Genomic DNA, 26701 nt, shown 5'->3' with positions numbered 1-26701 from the left:
CGGAGCGTACGCCCACCTGGTGACGCCACAGCGCAGCGACGCACCACGTGGTTATCTCTCCTGTGCCGGAAGTGAGCGTCACGGCGTCTAAAGCCGCCGGCAGTAGGACCTCGTGGAGGAGAAGCCAGCATGGGGCAGCCGGGGCGGGTGAGTTTCAGCGGGCGGGGACGCGGGAGGCGCAGGCCGAGGTCCCGCGGAGGCTGCAAGGCTCACGCTTGCTTCTCTCTCCGGTAGTCCCGGCACCAGAAGCGTGCGCGCGCCCAAGCTCAGCAGCGCAACCTCGAGGCCTATGCCGCGCAGCCACACTCGTTCGTGTTCGCTCGGGGTCGCGCGGGTCGCGGCGTCCGGCAGCTCAGCCTGGACTTACGACGGGTCATGGAGCCCCTCACCGCCACCCGCCTGCAGGTCTGCACCCACCAGCCCGCCTCCACCTGCCCTGGGCCCCGTCTATGCGGAGCCTCATTCTTCTTGGCTCTGAGGGCCGTCGTTCCTGCCTGTCAGAGCTTTGCGGGGCAGCAGCGAGGGCGCGCGTATGGATGAATGCTCTCAGCTTGGGGCTTGGCTGGGTGCCTGAGACTGGTAATTAAGAGAGGGGTCTCTGGAATCAGCAAAGCTAGTTTGGAAACTTGACTTCTCTCAAACGCCTGGAGCAAATTAGGTAACCTCACTGTGCTTCCTTTGGCTCATCTGCAGAGTGGGGCAGTGTACAGTAAGGAAGGGACAAAGGAGGTCTGATTGGCTCTAGAGGCCAACAGTATTCCACGTCGCTTTTATTCCCCTTCTCTGAAGGTTTAGATGTCAGAAAGGGTATGGCAGTTTAAGGTCTTTGCTTTAAAAAGGTGTGTCTTTTATCATTTCTCTCTTTTTTTCCTTAATATGCAGATACAAAAGAAAAATTCTCTGAAGGATTGTGTGGCAGTGGCTGGGCCTCTTGGGGTCACACATTTCCTAATTTTGAGCAAAACGGAGACCAATATCTACTTTGTGAGTGGATGTCCACACCTATCTCTCCCACACCCTCCTTCCCCAACTCTTTTGATGAACCCATGTGCCTCTGAACTGCCATGATTCTGGCATCAAAGTAAACGCTCTGAAGAGATGAAGCAAAGTTTCCCACTTCCCCTGCTCCCTATCTGGACACCTCAGTCCTCATTGATCCTTTCTTCTGTAGAAGCTGATGCGCCTCCCAGGAGGCCCCACCTTGACCTTCCAAATCAACAAGGTAAGGCTCAGGTAATATGCGGACCACATGGGGTAGGAGCTGGGTTTGGGAATGGCGCTAACCATGTGTGGTTGGCAACCATCCTCCCCCACCGTGCCCTGCAGTACACGTTGATGCGTGATGTGATCTCCTCACTGCGCCGCCACCGCATGCACGAGCAGCAGTTCACCCACCCTCCCCTCCTGGTGCTCAACAGCTTCGGGCCCCACGGCATTCATGTGAAGCTCATGGCCACTATGTTCCAGAATCTCTTCCCGTCCATCAACGTGCACAAGGTTGGCTGGGCCTGGTGTGGTGGCAGGTGTGGGTGGATAAGGCAGGTAGCAGGTACCACACCAGCCCTAGAGTTGATTGATTGCTCAGTTCTTATCTCCCAGCACTGAGGCTGAGAGCTCAACTCCCAAGGTCAAATCATGTGTCACAGGGCAAGAGACTCCCGATGGGTTGCCTTCTCGTCTGGCAAGTGGAAAATGCCAGCAGTGCTTTACTGAGTGCTGATTTAAGCAGTTTAACTTGTGTTGTCATGGTCCCGTCTTAGGGAGGATAAGAGGTGAAGTTGTTAGTCTGAGATTATATATAAGGCATCAGCTCCTAATTCCTGCCATCAGCAGGTCTTGTTCTGTTTGTTAGATGCAATCATTGGGGAGTCTGGAGTGGGTGACCTCAGTGAGTGCTGGAACCAGGACTTCTAGCCAGTACCTTGGCCACCTCATCAGTCCCTGCGGGGCCTGGCATGTGCTCCAGTATGCAGTGAGACCTGAAGGCAGCTGACATTGTTCTCATCTTTTTTCCAGGTGAACCTGAATACCATTAAGCGCTGCCTTCTCATCAACTACAACTCTGACTCCCAGGATCTGGATTTCCGCCACTAGTGAGTACGGTGGTTGTGGAGGGGGGCTGATATGTGTGCAGCTGATGACAGTGCTGCTGCTGAGACTCTGTGATTGCTCAGTCTCAAAGTAAACGCCCTGATGCACCATGAAAAGGGGAGAGAGTAGGGCTGGCCTCTGACCCTGCCACCCCCGAACCCCCTCCTCACTCACTCTGGCCTCTGCAGTAGCATCAAAGTCGTTCCTGTGGGTGCAAGTCGTGGGATGAAGAAGCTTCTCCAGGAGAAGTTCCCCAACATGAGCCGCCTGCAGGACATCAGCGAGCTGTTGGCCACGTGAGGAAGGGGTGGGGCGGGGTGGGAGGCTGTCACAGTCCAGGGGAGACCAGAATAATCCCAGGACCCTAGGATCCACTGTTGAGCCATGTATCCCCTGGCACAGGGCCGCGGGGCTGTCAGAGAGTGAGGCAGAGCCGGATGGCGAGCACAACATTACAGAGCTGCCCCAGGCTGTCGCGGGGCGCGGCAACATGCGAGCCCAGCAGAGCGCTGTGAGGCTTACCGAGGTGAGGCCATTGGCTGAGGTGACTTCCTCTGGCAGCCCCCCAGCCCTGAGAAAGGGTTACACTTCCATGTCTCTCCAGATTGGGCCTCGGATGACACTACAGCTTATCAAGATCCAGGAGGGCGTCGGGGACGGAAATGTGCTCTTCCATAGTTTTGGTGAGGACAGGGCTGGCAGGCATGGGGCCTGGCGTTTGAGGCTCTCTAAGGTGGGTTTTTAGGTGCAGTGTGCACACCTGGCTCTAAGTAAACCATTGTTCCCTTCTAAGTACACAAGACAGAGGAGGAGTTGCAGGCCATACTGGCAGCCAAGGAGGAGAAGTTGCGGCTCAAGGCCCAGAGACAGGCCCAGCAGGCCCAGAATGTCCAGCGTAAGCAGGAACAGCGAGAGGCCCACAGGTGTGTGGTCAGCGGATAAGGTGGGTCCTTGGTGTAGACTGGCACATTGATGAACATCCCTGTCCAGGAAGAAGAGCCTAGCAGGCATGAAGCGCACACGGGCAGAGGCCAGTGGGGATAGCGATGCTGAGGACCCTGGGGCGCCCCCAGAGGCAGAGAGGGCCAGCCAGCAGGAGGAGGAGGATGAAGCTGAGTACTTCCGCCATGCTGTGGGCAAGGAGCCTGATGAAGGTGTGTGCAGGGATCAGTGCGGCCAGGTACTGCAAAGCTGTATCTGTGCCCTGGTGACCCTGACAGTTTCTGCTCACAGGCATGTTCCTGATGGCCCCGCGGAGACGGCCCACGGGGCCTCTGAGCAAGAAGCGACGGGTAAAGCAGCGGAGACCAGACTGTGGCAGTGACCAGAGGCCTCCAAAGGGCAAGGGCAGGCCCTGGGGGGCCCAGGCCAAGCTGGGGTCCCGAGCACAGCCACGTAAGAAAATGGCCTGAGGCCAAGCCCAAGCAACAGACAGAATGCCCCAGATTGGGGCTTAAGAAATGCTGCCCTGGACTCCTGCCTGGGCGACCAGGTGCAGCCCTTAGTTTTCTTTCATAAAGGAGCTGTTTCCCCAACCTCTACTCTAATAAACACTGATTTCTTGTGAGTCAGAGTCTGTATTTAGAATCGGGTATCAGGGGCTGATGGCCCAAAGAAGCCAGTAGCTCCTGGGAGTTGGCCTGGAAGTGCAGAGTCTGAGGGCAGAGCTCAGATTTGATCCTGTTCTTTGGTGCCACTGGGATCCTTCCCCAACCTCTCCGAGTAAGGGCTCCTGCAAGCCGAGGCCAGACCTGGAGAGTGCTGCGAGGAAGGAAATAAGCGGAAAGGTGGCTGGCTCCTGTCTGCTTTTCCAGCTGTAGGGGGAGCTGCTAGGGAAGAAGTGGCCAGAGCGCTGCTGATGACTTGGGGGGGAACTGGGACACATTCTGGTCAGCAGAGGCAAAGGCAGAATGAGACCATGGCAGCCACCACCTCAGGTGAGGAGCGAGCACAGCTAGATCCTGATGAACTGGGCACATCCAGACCCTGGCCCCTGTGTAGGCCAGACAAGGGCTCTGTGGAGGAGGGGAGATAGTGTAAGATCATGTCTGAAAGGTAGTAGCATCCTCCATGAGCCCTGGGGCCATGGGACAGGGAGGCAGAAGTGAGCGAGGCAGCAGTTGGTGGCAAGGGAGGGTCTGTGCACCTAGCACAATGGCCAGCCTGCTGGGTCCACTAAGAACAAGCCATTCATCAGCTGAAGTTGATTGGGTGTGAGAGAATTAACTGCAGAGCTTTACTGTCCCCACACTACAATGTCCCAGGTACTGTTCTGGGGCATGAGGATCCCCAAGCCGGCACTCCCTGCCTTCAGAAGAGACTCTCCTGGGGCTTTTGTTTAAACAGCAATCAGATGGAGATGAAACCTGTTTTGAGGGGGGGGGGGAGGCAGGGAAAGGGGCACAGGGGTGCAGAAGCAATGAGAAGATGGCCAGAGGTGAAGGAAACAGCCTTCAGAATATCTGTAGCCTATGATTCAGGCAAAAAGAACAGCCAGTGCAAAGGCCCAGAGGCAGGATATGCCTAAGAAACAGCCAGGAAGTGGACTGCAGGAGCAGTGAGAGCAGAAGAGGGAAGCGGGTGGGTGGCAGTGAGCTCCCCTCAGGGCTTTGTGGGATGAGGGAAGCCCTGGCTTTTCCCCTCTGAGGAGGAAACCCTGGAGTAGGCTGTGAGCAGTGCTATGCAATCTGACTGAGGCACCCTCTGGAGGCTCTGTGAAGAAGGGTGAGGAGGGGAGCCGGGAAACCAGGGCCTAGGCGACTGCTGGTCCAGGTAGATGTGGGCTGGACACTGGTGGTGCTAAGGGGGTGACAGGTTTTGCAGGTGGGGACTTGCTTATGGATTTGACTTTGAAGATTGCAGTGGGGTCTTACTGATGCTCCCCAGTTGTCACTGCCAGGTTAGGTGGGTCCTGTGAGGGCAGCTGTCTACTTTGGTTCTTGAGGGTGCAGGACCCCAAGAGAGCCAAGTGAACTCTAGACTTATGACTTTTCTGGGCCTGATTCCCTCTGTAAAAAAGGAGCTAAGGTTGGTGTCCCTCCTGGGAATGGACAGGACTCAGCAAAAGCCCACATACAAGGGGGTCATGCAGGCCCAGCGTGCACAGTGAGTGCTCAGGACTGGTGCTGCACGGTACAGCTCTGAAAGCCGGAGCCACAGGGGATAGGGCTCACTCAGCAGTACCCTTAGTCCACGGGTGCCCCACCTGCCTGGCCAACATCTCAGCAGACTGAATTTTCAGTAGCTTCCAGGAAGGCTTCCTGTGGCCCATGCTGGTGACCAAATTCCCAGTGGCCGTGGTCACCAGCAGCCTAGCCCTCTACTGCTTCAGTACACGGGAACAGCACCCATGGCACCCAGCTGTGGTCTCGGCACAGCTGGCTGTCAGCGACCCGCTTTGTGCCCTGGCTGCCCACCTCTACCCACTCAGACCCTGGTGCTATGGGGAGGCCGTGTGCCACCTGGAGCATCTCCTCTTCACTTGCAACCGACTGGGCAGCTTCAGTTACCTGGGTCTCATCCACCCCTTCTTCACCCAGTCAGTCACCTGCAGCCCCAACCTGTCAGGGCTGTCAGTGCTGCTGGCTGCCCCCATGTTGTTTCTCCCACTTTACACCACCACAGCAGGAAGGAAATTGCACCTTGGCCAGGTCTTGAGGCCTGCATCAAGTGCTTGGGGATAGCAGGTGACAGCTGAAGGTCGACACAGCCTATAGCCTGGTGGTGGTGGTGGCACTGGGCTGCGGCCTGCCGCTGCTGCTCACCCTGGCAGCCTACACCACCCTCTTAACAGGCCGTGCATGGGGCTGGCAGTGCTGGTAGCCAGTGGTATGGCACTCTATGCTAGCTTCTACGTGTCCTACTATGTCACACAAGCAACATGTTCGCCTGGCAGCGCTGGAGAGCCCACTGTCCAGCCTTTGTGGATATGGCTCAGGCTGTGGAGGCACTGGACCTGGGGTCCTATGTAAGCCACCAAGTAACAGGTTCGCATGCCCCTAGCCATCTGTATCCACCCTCTGCTCTGTATAACTGTAGCACCCAGTATAGGCTGCAGACTTCAGAGAATGCTGAGGTTCACTCAAGCCCTGCCCCTCAATATCACTGCCACCAAAACCTTGGGAACCCAGCTTCCTGGGCTGAGTCCATGACTGAGGTCTACTATGAGCCTTTTCCCCACCACAGGGCCCTAGGACCCAGCAGCAGAACAGCACTTGGGAGCACAACAGGCCCCAAAGTGCTTCCCCAAAGAAAGGCCTGTCACCAGAGTAGTGAGCAGCCAGAGCAGCATGAATTTCTGACCCTGGCCAGTGGCTCAGTGAATAGAGCATCAGGCCGGCATATGGACATCACAGGTTCAATTCCTGGTCAGGGGGCAGAGACTACCATCTGCTTCTCTCCCTCTTCCTCTCCCCTTTTTCTTCCTCTTTCCCTCCCTCAGCCAGTGGCTCAACTGGTTCCAGCATGGCTCCAGGTGCTGAGGAGAGGTTGGTTGGTCCAAGTATGGGTGTGTCAGCCTCAGGTGCTAAAAATAGCTCAGTACTCAAACACTGACCCCAGATGAAGTTGCCGGGTAAACCCTGGCTGGGGCACATGTGAATCTATCTCCCCTCCCACCTCACTTAAAAAAGGATTTCTGGTCTGACCTGTGGTGGCGCAGTGGATAAAGCATCAACCTGGAAACACTGAAGTTGCCGGTTCAAAACCCTGGGCTTCCCTGGTCAAGGCACATATGGGAGTTGATGCTTCCTGCTCCAACCCCTTCTTTCTTTCTTTCTTTCTTTCTTTCTCTCTCTCTCTCTCTCTCTCTCTCCCCCCCCCCCCTCCTCTCTAAAATGAATAAAATTAAAAAAAAGGATTTCTGCCCACAGCACTGACTCAAGAAGGGCTGGAGAGCAACCCCACATGGGGATAGGAAGGGCTAATCCACCTGCCACAAAGTGGGTAACATTCATAGGAACAGGACACATAGAACATTTGGAGCCTTTTTATTGCCCTTGGAGTCCCCTGCTTTTGGAGGCTGCCTTCTGTTGCCACAGGGTCCTTGGGCCAGGAGCTGAATAGCGGCAGCAACAGCTGGCTTAGTTGGTGGATGGCCTAGAAAAGCATACAGGAGTGATGAGAAGGGCAAGTGTGGGGGCTTCAGACCCCAAGGCTACCCTAAGACACCCCACCCAACACACACAAATGGGGCCTCAGTGGGGGTGGGGCACAAGGCAGGACATGTGGAGCCACATGAGCAGTGTCAGCCTGGCCCTGGACACCAGTGGCCCCTCAAGAAGGACAATAAATGACTCAGAACACACTTGGTGATTATTAAACTAGTGTGGGGACGCAGTCAGCTTGAGTGTGAGCTGTGACACACTGACTGGGCAGGGAAGGGGTCTTACTTGGCCCACTCGACATTGAGGATAAGGTGGTCATAGCCGAAGCCAGACACCCCAGCAATGGCACGGGCAGCGTCTTCGCGGCGGTGGAAGCTAATAAAGGCAAAGCCCTGGGGAAGGGGAGAAAAAGGGGTATTCAAGGCACAGCCAGACACATGACCCCTCCCCTCCACAGCCACCAGCCCACCTTGGACTGTCCAGTGGTCTTGTCCTTCGCCAAATAGATGCGGGAGATGGAGCCGAAGGGCCTGAAGAGCTCTTGCAGATCAGTCTCACGGGTGTCCTCTGACAGGTTGGTGACGCGGATGGTGGCATTGTCATCAGCTGGGCACCAGGCAAGGAGAAGCAGCTGTGAGGGACTGGGCTAGTTGGGCTCCACCCATAGGATAATCACGGGCTGCTATGAAGTGCTTGCCCACAGGCCAGCGTCAGGGTGCCCTCACTGCCTCACCTCTGCGGTTGGGCTGCATGGACTCCCCACGGCGGCTGGCCCCGTCCCGCAGGCTTGGTGGCACATACTTCCCTGTTTTGCTCTGGGCTGCCTGCACAGGCTCCAGCTCTGTAGACCAAAAGTAGAGTCGGGTCAGGCCCCATTCTAGCACAGCAGAGAGGGAAGACTCACCCAGATGCCAGCAATTCCAGCCCTGACTCAGCTAGGCACTGTCAAAGCCACAGGCATCTGGTTGGTCCCTCAGAAACCTGGTGGTCAGGATTACATAAAAGTCACATCCAGGAAGCCAGCAGCACACAAAAAAGCCATAGGCACTGATACAGTCTGAGGTGCCCATAGGCCTGAGAGTTCGAGAAATACCCTGCCTGGCCAACAAAGGAACACAAGCACACGGGGCAGGGACAGTCCCCAGGGCCCATACACAGCAGTTAACAAGAATGCCACACAAAAAAGTCAGATATAGTTATCTATGTATCTATAGCCACATTGGGTCCTGGTAGGTCAAACTCAAACTCACCATCAGCAAATCACACTAAAGGACATGGACTGTGGACAGTCACATGTGTTGAGTCTATTCATAGGTGTGTGCATGCACAGAAACACTGGGTGGCAAGCGTGGCAGTGGCAGACAGACACAGCACACTCCAATCAGGACCATCACAAAATCATCAGCAGAATCACAGTGGGCAAGTCACCCAGCAGGTGCACATACAGGGGTCCATCGCCTCCCAACCATGCACACAAGTGGTTCATAAAGCCCCCAACAAGAAGAGGCAGGTGACATCACCAGCAGTCACAGCACCCACCTGGCCAATCTTACACACACACAACATGGACTGTGGCCACAGCCTTTGCAGTGCTGATAATAACTGTGATGGGGACAGCCCATTCACACAAAGCAGGTGACAACCTAAGACTCTTAGGGTGCACACAGCATCCCCCGCCCTCTCTATGACCTGCTGGCCACACCCCCAGGCACTGGCACCTCCAGGCAGTTTCTCCTTCTCGCCAGTGGACAGGCCCAGCTGCTCAGCCAGCTCCTTCTGCATGGGCCCCAGCGTGTCCTTGTAGGGACAGCGGGTGGTCCAGTGGTCACCCTTGCAGATGCGGCAGGACACAATCTTCTGGCCCTTGAGCTTGTTCATTGGGTCTTCCTCCTCCTGGCAGTTCAGATCCTGGCAGGGCAGGTGGAAGCAGCTCAGAGTGGGGCTGCTGCACCCCACCACCACCACCTTGGCCACTACCACCCCACCCTATTGCCCCACTTACCTCCTTGCTGGTGATAAAAGTCATGGACACATCATCACTGACTGTGGTAGTGGCGACATTGGGCCCTGGTGGGTCAAACTCTGAGTTCCCAAATTTCTTCCAGTTCTAGGCTCAGGGCAGGGTGAGAGACAGGTCAAGATGGGGAGGAGGCCCTCCCCTCTGCATCCAGGCCTACAGTAGCTATCTTGGTCTTAAATCCCATTTCCCACCTTCTCTAAATCTCACCCCCATAGCAGTGACAATGAGTTCCTATTTCCTGAGCGCATGCCAGGCCCTAGTTTCATGCCAGCTTCTGCAGGCTGGGGCAGCTCTCAGTTCTATGTTCTAAATGAGAGAACAGAGGATCAGGTGGAAACAACTGCACAGCCAACAGTTCCTGTGGGGGCCATGCAGGTGGTACACCAGCTCCCACCAGCGAGTGATGCTCAGTGGTATGCAGTGGTTACCCAGATCTCGAGAAGAGGGGAGAGGAGAAGAGGAGAGGCCTTGGGCTAGATAGACCACTTGAGCCTCAGCTTTCTCCCCTATAAAGTGGGGACCACCAATACTCCCCGCCTCCCTGCGTTGCCATGGGAATCAAATTAAAGAACTCCTACAAAGCATACGGCATGGGTTCTGGCACAAAGCAGATAACTGTGCCAGATCTATTTATTTTATTCATTTTAGAGAGGAGAGAGGGTGAGAGAGAGAGAAAGAGAGAAGGGGAGGGAGGAGCAGGAAGCATCAACACCCATATGTGCCTTGACCAGACAAGTGCAGGGTTTTGAACTGGCGACCTCAGCGTTCCAGGTCGACGCTTTATCCACTGCACCACCACAGGTCAGACCAGATCTGTTTATTTTGATCGCATCTCCTGCTATGATCACTTCAGGGGAGTGCTTGGCTCTATTCCTCCTGGTAGACAAGCCAAGAAGAATAAGAAACAACTTCACCCACCCTGGACTTTTTGGGACCCCAACAGAGTACAAACACCCCTAGGCCTCAATTATCCTCCAATAAAACAGGTATACCAGTTAAATCCCACTTCTAAAAATAAAGACTCTGGGAAAAAGAATTCCTAATTCCTCTGGGTCAATTCCCACAGACAAGGGGAGCAGGGTCTTACCTTCCTCCTTGCAACAGCCTTTGAGGCCTTCCGGGTCTCAATTCTGAAGGTGCGGACAATCTGGATGGGAGAGGACAGGAGAGGCCAGGAGAAGATGGAGAGAACAAAAGAGGAGAAGAGGAGAGGAGGAGGAGAAGAAGAGAGGAGGAAAAGAGGAGAGGAGGGAGAAGAGGAGAAAGGGAAGAAGGAAAGAGGGGAAGGGAGAAGAGAAGGGGAGGAGGGGTGGTAGGGTGAAGGGGAGGAGGAGTGGAGGAGGAAAGGAGGGGAGAGGAGGCAAGGAGGAAGAGAGGAGGAGGAGAGTAGGTGGGGAGGAGAGGAAGGAAGAGGTTTGAGCTTCCTGAGTCTCAATATTATGGGGGCCAGAAGATCTTCCTCACCAACCCACCCAACATATTCCAACCCCTCCTGGTCCAAGTGCCCCGCTCTCCTCACCCAATCTCACCTTGAACTTCTTGCCATCCTCATCTATCTTATACTCAGTCACTGTCTTGACGTTTCCATTTATGACCTCCTTGGGAGGTGGAAGTGGAGCTGGGAGAGGGAAATACGTAATGGGGACAAGAAGATAATGCAATTAGGGAAGAGAGGCGGCCTAGGGATGGAGTGGAGGTCCTCACTCACCTCCTGGCAGTAGCTCAGGATCTGGGCTGGTGTCGCCACTGGCCAAAGGGATCCCCTTGAGGAGCTCGCTGGTGACACATTTGTCTGTGAGAGGGAGTGTGGGGGAGAGGGGTGAGGTGGAGAGGCAGGAGTTCCCAAGCTGAAATGAAGGGAACCTCTGGGATGATTCCCATACTAGAAACAGAAACACAGAACCAAAAGGCCAGAAAGAGCCCTGGGAGAGCCCTGCAGGGACACCAGAGCTGGCTGTAATAGCCAGAACAATGGCAAGAACAGGGGCAGGGGCAGGTCACCAACGCATCCTGGCACTGGCACAAAGGCAAGAGGAAGACTATTAAAACTTTTCCCCAGTAGTGGGGGAGCGGCTGTGAGGACTTGGCCGGTGGCATGGGAGGAAATGGGGCTGGCTAGTGAACATGTGGAATTGGCGATAGCCTGGCCAAGATGAGGACGGCACGAGACAGAGACTGGCCATGGTGCCAAGGTCGGGGCTGGAGCAGACGGCAGTGACCGGGCTGGGAGCTGACCGCGGTGACGCGGGACGACCAGGCGTACTCACCGTCCTCTCCCTCTTCCTCCACCTGGTCCGCCCAGCTGGGCTTCGAACTGCGGGGGACAAGTTTGTGGAGAAAAAGGGTTGATTCAGCGATGCCCGGCTCCTGCAGCCTTTGGCGCACCGAGGTCCCATAGGACACTCCCAAAATAGCCTCCCGGGCCCCTCTTCCCGACCCTTGACTCACTCAAAGTCCCCAGTAGGCATCGCAAAACTCCACGCAGACCAAGTCTGAGCCAGAGACCGGAAGTAAGAGGTGAACGAGACTTCCGGTTCCGTAGCCTACACCATCCCGCGAGGGCGCCACAGCGCCCCCTGCCCTCGGAGATGTCCGCTGTGTGAACAGCTGGGTGATGGTACCCAGGCCACATAGGTAGCAGAGGCACATCTCAGGGTTTAACCCACTACATTAAAAAAAAATTTTAACCCTAGATGAGAAAAAACTAAGAGTTTATCACCACCGAACCAGTATTACAAAAAATGTTAAAAGGCCTTCTTTAAGAAGAAGGGAAAAAAAGATAAAAATATAGATAATAAAACAGTATTAATAAACATACCTATTAATAACTACTTTAAATGTCAATGGATTAATGATCCAATCAAAATGCATAGGGTGGTTGCCTGGATAAGAAAACAAGACCCTTAAAAATGGTATCTACACCTGACCAGGCGGTGGCACAGTGGCGCAGTGGATAGAGCATCGGACTGGGATGTGGAAGGACCCAGGTTCGAGACCCTGAGGTCGCCAGCTTGAGTGCGGGCTCATCTGGTTTGAGCAAGGCTCACCAGCTTGGACCCAAAGTCGCTGGCTCCAGCAAGGGGGTGCTCGGTCTGCTGAAGGCCCGCAGTCAAGGCACATGTGAGAAAGCTATCAATGAACAACGAACAACTACGGTGTTGCAACGCGCAATGAAAAACTAATGTTTGATGCTTCTCATCTCTCTCCGTTCCTGCCTGTCTGTCCCTGTCTATCCCTCTCTCTGACTCACTCTCTGTCTCTGTAAAAATAAATAAATAAATAAAATTAAAAAAAATTTTTTTTTTAAAAAGTGTCTACAAGAGACCCAATTCAGATTGTAAGGCACTCAGACTGAAAAAGGGATGAAAAAACATATTTCATACAAATGGGGGGGGGGGGAGCTGGGGTAGCAGTACTTCAATACTTATATCATACAAAATAGACTTTTAAGTAAAGGTATAACAAGAGACAAGAAGGGACACAGAAATTTCACTTTTAGGTATTTATCTGGAAAAACTTAAAGCACTACTTAGAAAAGACATGCACCCCTGCTTGACTAGGCAGTGGTGCAATGGATAGAGCGCCAACTTGGGATGCTGAGAACCCAGGTTTGAAACCCCAGGGTTGCTGACTTGAGCATAGGCTTACTGGCTTGAGCGTGGGGTCACTGGCTTGAGCTTGGGATCATATACATGACATCATGGTTGCAGCCTTGAGCCCAAAGGTTGCTGGCTGGAAGCCCAAGGTCACTGGCTTGAGCCCAAGGTCGCTGGTTTGAGCAAGGTGTCTTGGCTCGGCTGGAGCCCCCAGTCAAGGCACATATGAGAAAACAATCAATGAACATCTAAAATGTCTCAAATACCAGTTGATGTTTCTCATCTCTCCCTGCGTGTTTGTCCCTATCTATCCCTCACTTTGACTCTCTCTCTGTTTCTGTCAAAAATAAAAATAAGTAAAATAAACATTTTTTTAAAAAGAAAGAAAAAAGAAAAAAAAAAAGCTGGTCTTTCTGGTCTAGGAAGAGCTTTTCTGGTTCAGATGCTCAAGATGTCAAGTGACACCCTCAACCACTCTCCCTTCTTTCCTTTGTAACATTCTTGACTCTGATATAATTTTTTTCATTTATTTGTTTATCACTTAGCTCTCCCTTTAAAGCATGCATTCTCATTGTGAGTGATATGGCTTCTGAGGGGGCCAAAATTAATTCTTGTAATGCAAAAAAAACCCTCAAATATCACTATGGCTGGTGGCCTTCCAAAGCCAACCCTCCCAAGTAAAATCTTACTACTAAGTATTTAATTTCCATAATTAGCCTGACCAGGCGGTGGCGCAGTGGATAGAGCATCGGACTGGGATGCGGAAGACCCAGGTTCGAGACCCCAAGGTCGCCAGCTTGAGCGCAGGCTCATCTGGTTTGAGCAAAAGCTCACCAGCTTGAGCCCAAGGTCACTGGCTCGAGCAAGGGGTTACTCGGTCTGCTGAAGGCCCGCGGTCAAGGCACATATGAGAAAGCAATCAATGAACAACTAAGGTGTTGCAATGCACAACGAAAAACTAATGATTGATGCTTCTCATCTCTCCATTCCTGTCTGTCTGTCCCTGTCTATCCTACTCTCTGACTCTCTCTCTCTCTGTCTCTGTAAAAAAAAAAAAAAAATCCATAATTAAGGAGAAATCGAATGTAATTGGATTGAAATTGATTCATCTAAATTAAAGGTAGTTCCATTTCTTTATTTAGAGGGGTGATAATGAAAAAATGTTTGAGGCCCTGGCCAGTTAACTCAGTAGGTTAAGAGCATTATCCTGAGCCTGACCAGGTGGTGGCACAGAGTACAGAGCATTGGACTAAGATGCAGAGGACCCAGGTTCAAAACCCCAACATCACCAGCTTGAGCATGGGGTCGCTGGCTTGAGCGTGGGATCATAGACATGACCCCATGGTCACTGGGTTGAGCCCAAAGGTAACTGGCTTGAAGCCCAAAGTCACAGTCTTGAGCCCAAGGTAGCTGGCTTGACCAAAGGGGTCACTTGCTCTACTGTAACCCCCTGGTCAAGGCACATATGAGCAAGCAATCAATGAACAAGCAATCAACAACTAAGATGCCACAACAAGCCTGACCAGGTGGTGGTGCAGTGGATAGAGCGTCGGACTGGGATGTGGAAGGACCCAGGTTCGAGACCCCGAGGTCGCCAGCTTGAGCGCGGGCTCATCTGGCTTGAGCAAAGAGCTCACCAGCTTGGACCCAAGGTCGCTGACTCCAGCAGGGGGTTACTCAGTCTGCTGAAGGCCCGCGGTCAAGGCACATGTGAGAAAGCAATCAATGAACAACTAAGAAGTCGCAACGTGCAATGAGAAACTGATGATTGATGCTTCTCATCTCTCTCCGTTCCTGTCTGTCTGTCCCTGTCTATCTCTGCCTCTGTAAAAAAAAAAAAAAAAAAAAAAAGATGCCACAACGAAGAATTGATGCATCTTTCTTTCTCCCTTCCTGTCTGTCTGTCCCATCTGTCCCTCTCTCTGACTCTCTCTGTCTGTCAAAAAAAAAAAAAAAAAAGCATTGTCCTGAAACAACAAGGTTGTGGGTTTGATCCCTGTTTAGGGCACACACAGGAGGCAACCAAAAAGTGCCCAACTGAGTGGAACAACAAATGCTTCCCTTCCCTCTCCCTCTCTCTCCCTTCCTCTCTTTGTCTCTAAAAATCAATAGAGCCTGACCAGGCGGTGGCGCAGTGGATAGAGCATTGGAATGGGATGCCGAGGACCCAGGTTCGAGACCCCGAGGTTGCCAGCTTGAGCGCAGGCTTATCTGGTTTGAGCAAAGCTCACCAGCTTGGACCCAAGGTCTCTGGCTCAAGCAAGGGGTTACTCAGTCTGCTGAAGGCCCGTGGTCAAGACACATATGAGAAAGCAATCAATGAACAACTAAGATGTTGCAATGCACAACAAAAAACCAATAATTGATGCTTCTCATCTCTTCTCTTCATGTCTGTCTGTCCCTGTCTATCCCTCTCTCTGACTCTCTCTCTGTCTCTGTAAAAATAAATAAATAAATAAATAAAATAAAAATTAAGCCCTGCCAGATAGCTTCACTGGTTGGAGTGTCTTCTTGGAGTGCAGAGGTTGCCTGGTTCAATTCCCCATCAGGGCACATACAGGAATAACTTGATGTTCCTCTCTCTCTCTCTCTTTCTCTGCCTCTCTCAAAAAAAAGAAACAAAAAGTTTGGGAAAAACTGCTCTAGAATGGCAGCTGCAGAAAGCAGACATTTGCCTGCTTTGTTCACCAGTGGCTCCCCAGCATCCCCAGGGTACCTGCATGTAAAAAATGCTTAGTTAATGGGCATTTGGGGCAGGTGGGAACCAGATTACAAAGCACTTTCCAAACCGGACTAAAGAGTATAGTTTATTGATCCTGTAAACTGTAGGTATGGGTGAGGTCACTGACATGTGTTGAGTGGTAACCCATTGTGAAAAGATTTTTTTTGTGACAGAGACAGAGAGAGAGGGAGACAGAGAGAGGGATAGATAGGGACAGACAGGCAGGAAGGGAGGGAAAGGAGAAGCATCAATTTTTTGTTGTGACTCCTTAGTCTCCTTAATTGTTCATTGATTGCTTTCTCATATGTGCCTTGACCCGGGGGGCTACAGCAGACTGAGTGACTCCTTGCTTAAGCCAGCGACCTTGGGCTCAAGCTAGTGACCTTGGGCTTCAAGCCAGTGACCTTGGGCTCAAGTCAGTAGCTATGGGGTTATGTCTATGATCCCATGCTCAAGCTAGCAACCCCGCACTCCAGCTCATGAGCCCCCGCTCAAACCTGATGAGCCCACATTCAAGCCAGCAACTTTGGGGTTTTGAACCTTGGTCCTCCTCATCCCAGTCTGATGCTCTATCCACTGCACCACCACCTGGTCAGGCTAGACTTTCTTGTGAGACATATTGTTGGTCAAATAAATTTGTAAATATGATATATATGTTTGTTCACTTATAGTTTGCATTGGGTTTGGGGGAGAGGCTGCAAGCAGGCACGGTTGTTATAGCCTAAGGCTTAGTTTTAAGACTAAACCTTTCCCACCCTAAGTGACTTTGTATCAGAGACTTCCTTGTTTGTATATTGGATTAAAGGTCTTTGAATTCTACACTATAAAATGGGGCAGACCGGGAGCTTGCTCTCTCTCAGTTCCTGAGATTAGCATTAGAGAGGAGAGCAGAGAAAGGCCACATGGAGGGGAGGAGAAGCAGCCAAGATAGCAAAATGCTGAAGGAGAAGCCAGTTTGTGCAGAGAGTGTTGTAAAGTACCCAATCCTCAATTCCATGGGTTTTCGTGGAGACACCAAATCCAGATAAAATTTGAAAAGTTCTATTAAAGGAGGAAATTTTTTTTTTTTCTTTCTACTTTTTTTTTTTTTTTTTTCATTTTTCTGAAGCTGGAAACGGGGAGAGACAGTCGGACAGACTCCCGCATGCGCCCGACCGGGATCCACCCGGCACGCCCACCAGGGGCGACGCTCTGCCCACCAGGGGGCGATGCTCTGCCCATCCTGGGCGTCGCCATGTTGCGACCAGAGCCACTCTAGCGCCTGAGGCAGAGGCCACAGAGCCATCCCCAGCTCCCGGGCCATCTTTGCTCCAATGGAGCCTTGGCTGCAGGAGGGGAAGAGAGAGACAGAGAGGAAAGCGCGGCGGAGGGGTGGAGAAGCAAATGGGCGCTTCTCCTGTGTGCCCTGGCTAAAGGAGGAAATTTATTAAATATGCTGGCCACAATATCTTACACGGGGCAACAGTCCCAAATCATGTGTCTGATTAATATTCTAGGGGCTGGTTATATACCCTTAATTATACATGGGTGGGGAAAATGCCTGACATCACAGCACAAGCTTATAACCTTTGTTTTTCACCTACAGAGGTGGGAAAAGGATGAAGGGGGGATGGGACACAAATCGTTAGCAAGCTTATAACATTCGTCTATAGGATTCATAAAAAACGTTTCTACAGCCTGACCAGGCGGTGGCACAGTGCATAGAGCATCGAACTGGGATGCTGAGGACCCAGGTTCGAGACCCCGAGGTAGCCAGCTTGAGCACAGGCTCATCTGGTTTGAGCAAAAGCTCACTAGCTTGGGTCGAAGGTTGCTGGCTCAAGCAAGAGGTTACTCAGTCTGCTGAAGGCCCGCGGTCAAGGCACATATGAGAAAGCAATCAATGAACAACTAAGGTGTCGCAATGTGCAACAAAAACTAATGATTGACACTTCTCATCTCTCCGTTCCTGTCTGTCTGTCCCTGTCTATCCCTTTCTCTGACTCTCTCTCTGTCTCTGTAAAAAAAAACCACACACAATTCTATACATTAAAACTTACAAGGTAACACAATAGTAAAAATGTCACTCTACAATTAAAAGATATTCCTATATTTTCTAGTATTCACCTGCCATTCCTTTATTCAGAGATATATACATTAATACACGCTTTCAAGAGGGGAAGGGTAGTTTCCATGGGGACAAATGCCTATAAATGGCCCATCAATATAAGAAAAGGTTTAATTTAATCTTTCTCTTCCTGCACCTGGCTAGCTATTTACTCACTTCCTTATAGGTGTGGGGGAAGGTCAGAGAATCCAACTCTCCTTTCTCTCTGCATTTACAATACAATGCTATTGGCCATTCTGGTTTTGTTTTTGTTTTGTTTTGTTTTGTTTTTGTATTTTTTTTTCTGAAGTTGGAAATGGGGAGGCAGTCAGACAGACTCCCGCATGCACCCAACCGGGATCCACCTGGCATGACCACCAGGGGGCGATGCTCTGCCCATCTGGGGCATTGCTCTGTTGCAACCAGAGCCATTCTAGCACCTGAGGCAGAGGCTATAGAGCCATCCTCAGCGCCCAGCCATCCTTAGCGCCCCTCAGCTCCAGGAGGGGAAGAGAGAGACAGAGGAAGGAGAGGGGGAGGGGTGGAGAAGCAGATGGGCACCTCTCCTGTGTGCCCTGGCCGGGAATCGAATCCAGGACTCCTGCATGCCAGGCTGATGCTCTACCACTGAGCCAACCGGCCAGGGTCATTCTGGTTTGTTTGTTTTTATTCATTTTTAAAGAGGAGAGAGAGAGAGAGAGAGAGAGAAAGGGGGGAGGAGCAGGAAGCATCAACTCCCATATGTGCCTTGACCAGACAAGTGCAGGTTTTGAACCGGCTACCTCAGCATTCCAGGTCTATGCTTTATCCACTGCGTCACCACAGGTCAGGCCCATTCTGGTTTTGATGCTAACTAATCACAGAAGTACAAAAATCATTTTCACAAAATCTCTCTTCATGCCTAGCCCAAATTAATAAAATGTTCTTTAAGCTTCCTAAAATATTAATATTAATTCTGTAGCATTTGGTACCTTACAACAAGAGAAGGAGATGGGGAACAGAGGTGAATAAGGCTGGTGAGATAGGAACCTTTGATTCTAGGAAACTCGGATAAGTCAGTGGCTTTGGGAGCCCTGAATGGAAAGGGAAGTGTTTTCCCACTGTGTATTTCTTGCCTGCCGGGTGAAAGCTAGGATTAAAGGTAATGGCTCTGCCTGACCTGTGGTGGCGCAGTGGATAAAGCATCGACCTGGAAATGCTGAGGTCGCCGGTTCGAAACCCTGGGCTTGCCTGGTCAAGGCACATATGGGAGTTGATGCTTCCAGCTCCTCCCCCCTTCTCTCTTTCTGTCTCTCTCTCCTCTCTCTCTCTCCTCTCTAAAATGAATAAATAAAATAAAATTAAAAAAAAAAAAAGGTAATGGCCCACCAGTTCTTGGCTTCTTGGCTTCATTGTTTCATTACCATTTGTCCGAATCAAATGTGAACTGCACAGGCCAGGCGGCTGTGATGGTGGCCGCGGCTACTGGCTTTACACATATTATTCTGAAAACCTGAAGAGGGTAGAGTGAAAAGGAATAAATTAGCAAGAGACCAGGAAGGAGACTGGGAAAATGAGTGAAAGAAAGAGGGTGGTCTGGAAAAAAAAGGATGAAAATACAAAGTTTGTACAAAAGACCAATAAACATTTGTACACTTACTCAAATTTACTCCAGAGAAGGCAAAATCCAAACAACATAACAGATGAGCAAAACTTTAAAAATGTGATATTACCCAATGGTAGCAAAGATGTAGAGAAACAGACATGGCCCTAGCTGGTTTGTTCAGTGATAGAGCGTTGGCTTGGCATGTGGATGTCCCAAGATCAATTCCCAGTTAGGGCACAAAGGAGAAATGACCATCTGCTTCTCCACCCCTCCCCCTCCCCCTTCTCTCTCTCTCTTCTCCTGCTGAAGCCATGGCTCAATTGGTCTGAGTGCATCGGTCCTGGGTGCTGAGGATGACTCTATGGAGCCACCTCCTCGGGTGCTAAAAATAGCTCAGTTGCAAGCATGGCCCCAGATGGGCAGAGCATCAGCCCCAGACTGGGTTGCTGGGTGGAGCCTGGTCAGGGGCGCATGCAGAGTCTGTCTCTCTATCTCCTCTCCTCTCACTTGGAAAAAAAAGAAAGAAACAGACACTAACACACATTGTTAAGTGCGTGAAATTATATAAACCTTTTGGATTGAAATTTGACATCTGATGAAACTTAAAATGCACAGATGTATTTTTCTTTGAGCCAGCTAGTAACGAGGAAGAAGACCCCCCTTTAAATTAGAGGCTTCAAGAATATTTTATAATTTAGGCCAAGCGTTCAGGGAGAGTTTGTAACTATGATTTTTTTGTGTAATTTACAAAATCTCAAGATGGCCGATTATATTCCTGCTTAAGAAGGACTGTTATAATGTAAATAAAAAGGTTTTCATACTTAAAAAGTTTTGAATAGAAGGAATAAGGAGGCTTGGACCCCCTTCCTTCTATTCATCTGGGTGAAAGAAGGTAAAACAGCCAGGAATATAGGGGGAAGGGAGACTTGAGTAGCCCTTTCCTTTCCCCTTTCTTTCTCCTTAATGGGCGATTTACAAATGCTTATCCTCTGGCATCCTGTAATCCCCCTCCCATCCTGAAATCATGTAATTAATGACAAAGGAATCACGTGACTCATGAATGTGAACTTATGTTCTATAGTGGGTATACAAGATGTAAGAAATCTAATTTTGGGGAGCACGTGTCTTTGGAGCTATGTCCCACATGTTCTGCTGGCTTAATAAAATTCTCTTTTTCCTCTTATAAGTTATCTGAGTGTCAATCCTCCGAGGTTTTGCTCTCCTGCAACAGATTTTGGTGTGTTGGCCGGGAAGCGTGGAGGAAAAGACCCCTACATTTGGCGGACTTCAGGTACCCCACTGGGGACTCCCAAACTGTCCTGGAGATGCAACCACTGAGTACGCACCGGGCATTTTCCCCATATGGACACCTCACAGTGTGGAGAAAAGGGTTCCCATCTGTCGGTCCCAGCAAGATTCAGATAACAGAGGAACGAGAACAGGGATGCGTCTAAAGCACGGTAAGGTATGCCGGGCAAGGGAAGCTAGCTGAGGCCCTGCCCCACCGGGCAGAAGGCAGGCCTGATCACCCTCCAAAGAGACACTAATTGCCCTCCATAGGTTAGAAGCGGCAACTGTGTACTCTTTACAGGTGTGGAGAAGGATCTCCACATGTTAAGAGCGGTGACTTGTTGCCCTGTACTGGTGTGTGGGAGGTTGTGTGGAAGAGGGTGAGCGTGGAGTGAACGAGTCAGACACCAGGAGAGGGTTCCGACTGTCTCCCACAGGGCCAAAGCAAGTGTTGGGTCCTGAACCGCAGTTTCATAGGGTATCTCATACAGCTAGGAGGCAGAATCGCGTGCGATGGTTTATATCAGCCTGCCATAAGCCAAGAGGACCCGCTGTTCCTGCGAGGGGAGCGGCCAGTGACAGACTGAAACGAGTGACGTCCCCTCCAAATTTCCCCTACCCTTTCCCATATCCTTCGTGTGGTGTGATTGTTGTCTGTCATGGGAGGCATGGGAGGTTCTCAGGGGATTATGGAGTTACTATGTCCCCATGGAAATTGAGAAACTTTTGTGAAGGAGAATGCCAGCTTTTGGGGTAGGTTGGCCGGCAGAAGGAAGCTTGGATAGGTCTGTTGTACAGAAGGTGTGGCAGGTCGTCACTGAAGATCCAGGCCTCCCTGAGCAGTTTCCCTATATAGACACTGGCTTATGTTGGTTCCGCACCCACCCACTTGACTTAGAGGTCAGGCTTCGACAGTACTGGTAGCTAACTAAGGCAGGAAAGCGTTCCACCAGACCCAGAGAGCCGCTGCAGCCGCTGGTGCCAGAAATTTTAACCTCTAGCGAGCCAGAAGAAGCAGAAGCTCTGGCTCCCCCACCTCACATGCCGGCAAGGCTTTATCCTTCCATACCAGACTCTCTGTCCACCCCAGAGACTGCCTCTGAATCAGGCCCGTCACTGCCAGATTTATCAAGTCCCAGCATAAGCTCACCGGAGCTGGAGGTAACTCCCACTGCTCAGTCAGAATTGGGTCCTGGCTCTCCTCCCCTAGCTGGGAGGTGACACTCAAACACAATGCCTGGCCTGGCCTTTGGTGGTGCAGTGGATAAAGCATCGACCTGGAATGCTGAGGTCGCCGGTTCAAAACCCTGCATTTGTCTGGTCAAGGCACATATGGAGTTGATGCTTCCTGCTCCTCCTCTCTATCTCCCTCTCTCCTCTCTAAAATGAATAAATAAAAAAAGTACTAAAAGTTAAAAACAAACAAACAATACAATGCCTGGTATGCAGATGCCTATGAAAGAAGTAAGAAATACAGTAATAAATGAGCAGGGGAATATAGTAGAATGGCGGGTGCTGGTGTATCAACCATTCACCACCACAGAGCTTCTCAATTGGAAACACCACACCTCCTCGTATACAGAAAAGCCTCAGGCTCTAATAGATTCAATGCAATCCATACTTCAGACCCACAATCCTACATAGGCAGATTGCTATCAATTACTCCTCACTCTGTTCAATACAGAGGAAAGGCGCCGAATAATATAAGCAGCAATTAAATGGCTAGAGGAGAATACTTCTGAGGAACACCAGAATCCTCAGGAATTTGCAAGGGGCCAGATGTCAGGAGAGGATCCTAAGTGGGGCCCAAATGAAGAGGAGGGCTTAGGACGGCTGAGGAGATATAGACAGGCTCTCCTCCAAGGCCTGCGGAAGGGGGGCTAGAAGGCTACTAATATCAACAAAGTGGCAGAGGCAAGGACAAGAAAAAGCAGTCAGGCTGAGTTCCTCTGCTATATGATCAGTGTGCCATCTGCCGGGGAAACGGTCAATGGAAAAATTAATGTCCCAATCGGATCAAGGGGGAGGCGTGCCTGCCAGCCACCTCCCAAGGGGAAGACACACTGTTTAACATAGCAGGGGAGTCCCTCTTGGACTGAGGGTGAGTAGACTCAGGGGCCCCCACTGAGTCTATGGTCTGCATGGTGGTAGGGAGCCAGAAGCTAAACTTCCTGATTGGTACAGGGGCTGAACATTCGGTGGTGACTCGGCCAGTGTGCCACTCTCTAAGGTGGAGAGTGTAGGAGTCACCAGAAAACAAGCCGAGCAGGTGTTCTGTCTGCCCATAAATGTACAATAGGAGGTTATGAAATTAAGCATCAATTCTTATACATGCCTGACTGTCCAGTGCCCTTGCTAGGACGTGATCTGCTGAGCAAATTAAGAGCTACTATATCCTTTGCTGACAATGGTCAGCTGGGCTTGTAGGTACCTAAGCCTAGGCTTGTCTTAACTAACTGTTTCTAGAGAGGAGGAATGGAGGATTTTTGACACCGAGTTTGGGTAGCCACCGAACCAAAAACTAATTCAAAACTACCCTGGAGCCTGGGCTGAAGAAAATCCCCCGGGGTTGGCAATGCCTGTTAACTGGGAACTAATGATTATTGGCCAGTACAGGACTTAAGGGTTGTAAACGAGGCAGCAGTGACTCTATACCCAACGGTGCCAAATCCTTACACCCTCCTAAGCCTCCTCCCTGCTCACGTCTCATGGTTCACTTGCCTGGATTTAAAAGATGCCTTCTTTAGTACAAGACTGGCTCCTGAAAGCCGGGAGCTGTTTGCTTTCCAATGGGAGGACCCGGCCACAGGGGCAAAGGTGCAGTATATCTGGACTAGGCTCCAACAAGGGTACAAGAACTCCCCTACCATCTTTGGGGAGGCCCTTGCTCGGGACCTCCAGAGGTTTCCTGCACAGGATATCAGGTGTGTTCTCCTTCAGTACATAGATGATTTGTTGCTAGGTCATGAGACTCTCCAAGGATGTGCTCTAGGAACGAACGTGCTTCTATGTCGTCTAAAGAAGAATAGATGTAAGGTATCGAGGAAGATGGCCTAGCTCTGCAAAAGGCAAGTAAAATACTTAGGATTCATTCTCCAGCAGGGGCAGCGGAGGCTAGGAGTAGAACGGAAACAGGTTATTCAGAGCATCCCAGTCCCCACTCCTAGGAGACAAGTCAGAGAGTTCCTGGGTGCAGTAGGATTCTGTTGTTTGTGGATCCACAACTTGGCAGTACTGGCCAAGCCCCTCTATGAAGTCACAAAGCAGGGGGGGGGGAGAGCCCATGGACTGGGGGCCAGAACAGGACTGTGCTTTTTGGACTCTTAAAAAGGAGTTACAACCTGACCTGTGGTGGCGCAGTGGATAAAGCATCAACCTGGAAACGCTGAGGTTGCCGTTCAAAACCCAGGGCTTGCCTGGTCAAGGCACATATGGGAGTTGATGCTTCCCACTCCTCTCCCCTTCTCTCTCTCTCTCTCTCTCTCTCTCTCTCTCTCTGTCTCTCTCTCTGTCTCTCCCCTCTCTATAATGAATAAATAAAATCTTAAAAAAAAAAAAAAGGAGTTACAAGTTGCCCCTGCACCAGGTCTTCCTAACCTGGCAAAGCCTTTTGTGCTGTGTGTCTCAGAATAATGCAAAACAAGGACCTTCAGTGCCTCTGGGTGTCCAGTCCTATGGGGAAGCCCCCTTTGAGGATGTACAGGTGGACTTTACTGAAATGGCCAAAAGTCAAGGATGCCAGTACATGTTGGTGTTAGTATGCACCTATTCAGGATGGGTAGAAGCCTACCCCACCCGGACTGGAAAAGCTAGAGAAATAACAAAACATTGCTCAGAGAAATTATTCCTAGGTTTGGACTGCCACTCCAGATAGGCTCCAACAACGGCCCAGCCTTTGTGGCTAACATAGTACAAGGAACAGCTCAAGCGTTGGATATCACCTGGAAGCTTCACACAGCATACAGACCTCAGAGCTTGGGGAAGATGGAACACATGAATAGGACTCTGAAGTTAGGGCTTAGCAAATTATGTCAGGAAACAGGTCTTAAGTAGGTGCAAGCATTGCCATTAATATTGCTTATACATTTTTAAACAAATTCAGTGTACACCCTCCAAGAACACTGAGTATTCACCTTATGAGGTATTATTATACAATAGGCCTCCTCCAGTATTACATAATTTGCCAGTGACTCCCTGAGAATTAGGAGAAACAGAACAACATAGACAATTAGAAGTTTTAGGCCAGGTGGCCGGTACCATATCCAAGTGGATACTAGATAGGGCTCTGATTGGTCTGTTTGCCCCTGTGCATTCTTTCTCTCCAGGAAACCAAGTGTGGGTCAAGGATTGGAATCCAGCTCCACTCCAACCCAGGTGGAAGGGACCCAACACTGTGATCCTGACCACTGCCACTGCTGCCAAGGTAGAAGGCATATCCACCTGGATTCACCTCAGCCGGCTGAAGCCTGCAGCCCTAGCGGAAAATGCTCTCATGGACAGCAGAGACTGACCCTACCAGTCTTTGTAAGTTGACTCTGAGAAGGACAACATGCCCTATTCCAGCCACAAACCGACAGCTGGCTGGTCCACACACGGTGGAATTTGAGGAATTCCATCAGGGCGCTCCTTTTAATTGGACTCAGAGAAGGGAGGGAAACTAGGACTGTGAACTGTGTATCTATGAATGCCAAGGAATAGCCCATTCCCTAAATGTCACCTTTTGCTATGTATGTGGGGAAACTCTAATGGGGGACAAATAGCTGTGAGATGCCAAGGAACTAGTTCCCACTGGGGCTGGACCAAATGTAATAACCCCTGCTCCTCTGATGACAGCCAACAGATTTTAAAATATGCTGTCATAGGGCAATATCACTTAGCCAGATGAAGATGAGACTCTAATAAAATAAATAAAGATCTGGAGGTCTCAAAGGGGGAAATGAGGAAGAAGACCCCCCCCCTTTAAATAAGAGGCTTCAAGGATATTTTATAATTTAGGACAAGCGTTCAGGGAGAGTTTGTAAAGATAATATTTTTGTGTAATTTACAAAATCTCAAGATGGCCGATTACAGTCCTGCTTAGGAAGGGTTGTTATAAATAAATAAAGAGGTTTTCATACTTAGAAGGTTTTGAATAGAAGGAGGAAGGAGGCTTGGGCCCCCTTCCTTCTATTCACCTGGGTGAAAGAGGTAAAATAGCCAGGAATATAGTGGGGAAGGGAGACTTGAGTAGCCCTTTCCTCTTCCCCTTTCTTTCTCCTTAATGGGCGATTTACAAATGCTTATCCTCTGGCATCCTGTAAGCCCCCTCCCATCCTGAAATCATGTAATTAATGACAAAGGAATCACATGACCAATGAATGTGAACTTATGTGTCTTAGGTTTCATTTCTTTAACCTGCCAGTAAGTCTGTTTCAGGGCTCGCAGCAGATGACCAACCGCAAAGGAATGTCTGACGTCACAAGCTGAGAAGTCCTGGCAAACTTCCATGAAAGACAATCCTTTGTCCAGCAGCCAATTAAATGATGCCCACGACCCTTCTCACTCCCCCTCCCCAAAACCCTTAAAACCTGGTCCCAGGCTGTGCCTGGCGTGAAACTCTCCCTTACAAGTCAGCCCGGCAGGGTTCCTCTCTTCCTTTCAATAAAGCCTGTTACTCAGGTCTTTTTGGACTCCCATGGATTCTAACATTTGGAGCCGAAACCTGGGACAGGGTACCAGACACCTGGACGATCCCCTTCACCAGCCAAACTTACTACTACCAGGGAAGCAGTGGGCAGCGGCAGCTCGTTCCGGGCTAACTCACTGATTCTGTTTGGCTGTGTGAACGTAGATTGATTGGCCGGCTACCCAATCCTGTCTCGAACCCCCTTGCTGCACCAGAAGTTAAGGAATTTCTGCTCTTTCCCAATCTCCAGTAGGCTCCTCTCCTTCCCTCACCCTCACTCTCTCTTCTTCTCAGGGTCACTGATTGGGAGGTCTCTACTCTGGGCAGCCTGTAACTGGGCTTTCCTGAAAGTCTAGGCGCTCCACTCTCTTTTGAAAGCCAGGTTGCTCCACTCTCTTTTGAAAGCGAGATTCCCGGTGACAATTGGCCTTCTCATTTTCCACGTTCAGTATAAAGGATAGTTGAAAGAGTCAGAGGATGCTCTTCTCTTTCTCTATTCTCCGCCCACATGGGCTCCTCCCAATCTCAGACCTCATACACT

At 50.7% G+C, this 26701-nt stretch overlaps 3 protein-coding genes and 2 non-coding genes across 7 annotated transcripts; 4 read left to right on the top strand and 1 right to left on the bottom strand.

Moving 5' to 3' along the window:
- Positions 1–60: 60 nt before the first annotated feature.
- PPAN (peter pan homolog) lies at positions 61–3662 on the top strand. 3 transcript variants are annotated; one of them, XM_066361022.1, is made up of 12 exons: positions 61–147; positions 235–405; positions 883–984; positions 1172–1222; positions 1327–1497; positions 2017–2093; positions 2283–2387; positions 2494–2617; positions 2696–2774; positions 2885–3014; positions 3082–3245; positions 3325–3662. In XM_066361022.1, exons 1-12 carry the CDS (start codon positions 130–132, stop codon positions 3501–3503), a joined length of 1371 nt encoding a protein of 456 aa, XP_066217119.1. In that variant the 5' UTR covers positions 61–129; the 3' UTR covers positions 3504–3662. The 3 variants fall into 3 exon arrangements, with proteins under 3 accessions (XP_066217119.1, XP_066217118.1, XP_066217117.1); XM_066361021.1 differs by having other exon boundaries at positions 2280–2387; XM_066361020.1 differs by having other exon boundaries at positions 2280–2387; positions 2494–2774.
- LOC136389941 (small nucleolar RNA SNORD105) lies at positions 1024–1110 on the top strand. Its single transcript, XR_010748483.1, has one exon. It is a non-coding gene; the product is annotated as a small nucleolar RNA SNORD105 (small nucleolar RNA).
- LOC136389971 (small nucleolar RNA U105B) lies at positions 2125–2204 on the top strand. Its single transcript, XR_010748508.1, has one exon. It is a non-coding gene; the product is annotated as a small nucleolar RNA U105B (small nucleolar RNA).
- A 347-nt stretch (positions 3663–4009) lies between the features above and the next one.
- P2RY11 (purinergic receptor P2Y11) lies at positions 4010–6242 on the top strand. The gene is given in 8 exon segments (XM_066360212.1): positions 4010–4028; positions 5230–5689; positions 5691–5745; positions 5747–5780; positions 5783–5887; positions 5890–5964; positions 5967–6081; positions 6083–6242. Coding segments are annotated over 8 exon segments (1023 nt in total).
- An 821-nt stretch (positions 6243–7063) lies between these two features.
- EIF3G (eukaryotic translation initiation factor 3 subunit G) lies at positions 7064–11728 on the bottom strand. The gene is made up of 11 exons (XM_066346750.1): positions 11665–11728; positions 11484–11530; positions 10925–11008; positions 10746–10834; positions 10304–10363; positions 9199–9303; positions 8915–9104; positions 7930–8037; positions 7666–7802; positions 7482–7588; positions 7064–7188 (listed from the first exon to the last, which is right to left on the bottom strand). The coding sequence occupies exons 1-11, from the start codon at positions 11682–11684 to the stop codon at positions 7173–7175; spliced, it is 963 nt and encodes a 320-aa protein (XP_066202847.1). The 5' UTR covers positions 11685–11728; the 3' UTR covers positions 7064–7172.
- Between the last annotated feature and the right edge of the window lie 14973 nt (positions 11729–26701).

This window comes from Saccopteryx leptura, chromosome 1, assembly GCF_036850995.1.
Source record: "Saccopteryx leptura isolate mSacLep1 chromosome 1, mSacLep1_pri_phased_curated, whole genome shotgun sequence".
Lineage (NCBI taxonomy): Eukaryota > Metazoa > Chordata > Mammalia > Chiroptera > Emballonuridae > Saccopteryx > Saccopteryx leptura.
Note: the sequence above shows the minus strand (reverse complement) of the source record. Positions and strands in the feature narration are given on the sequence as shown.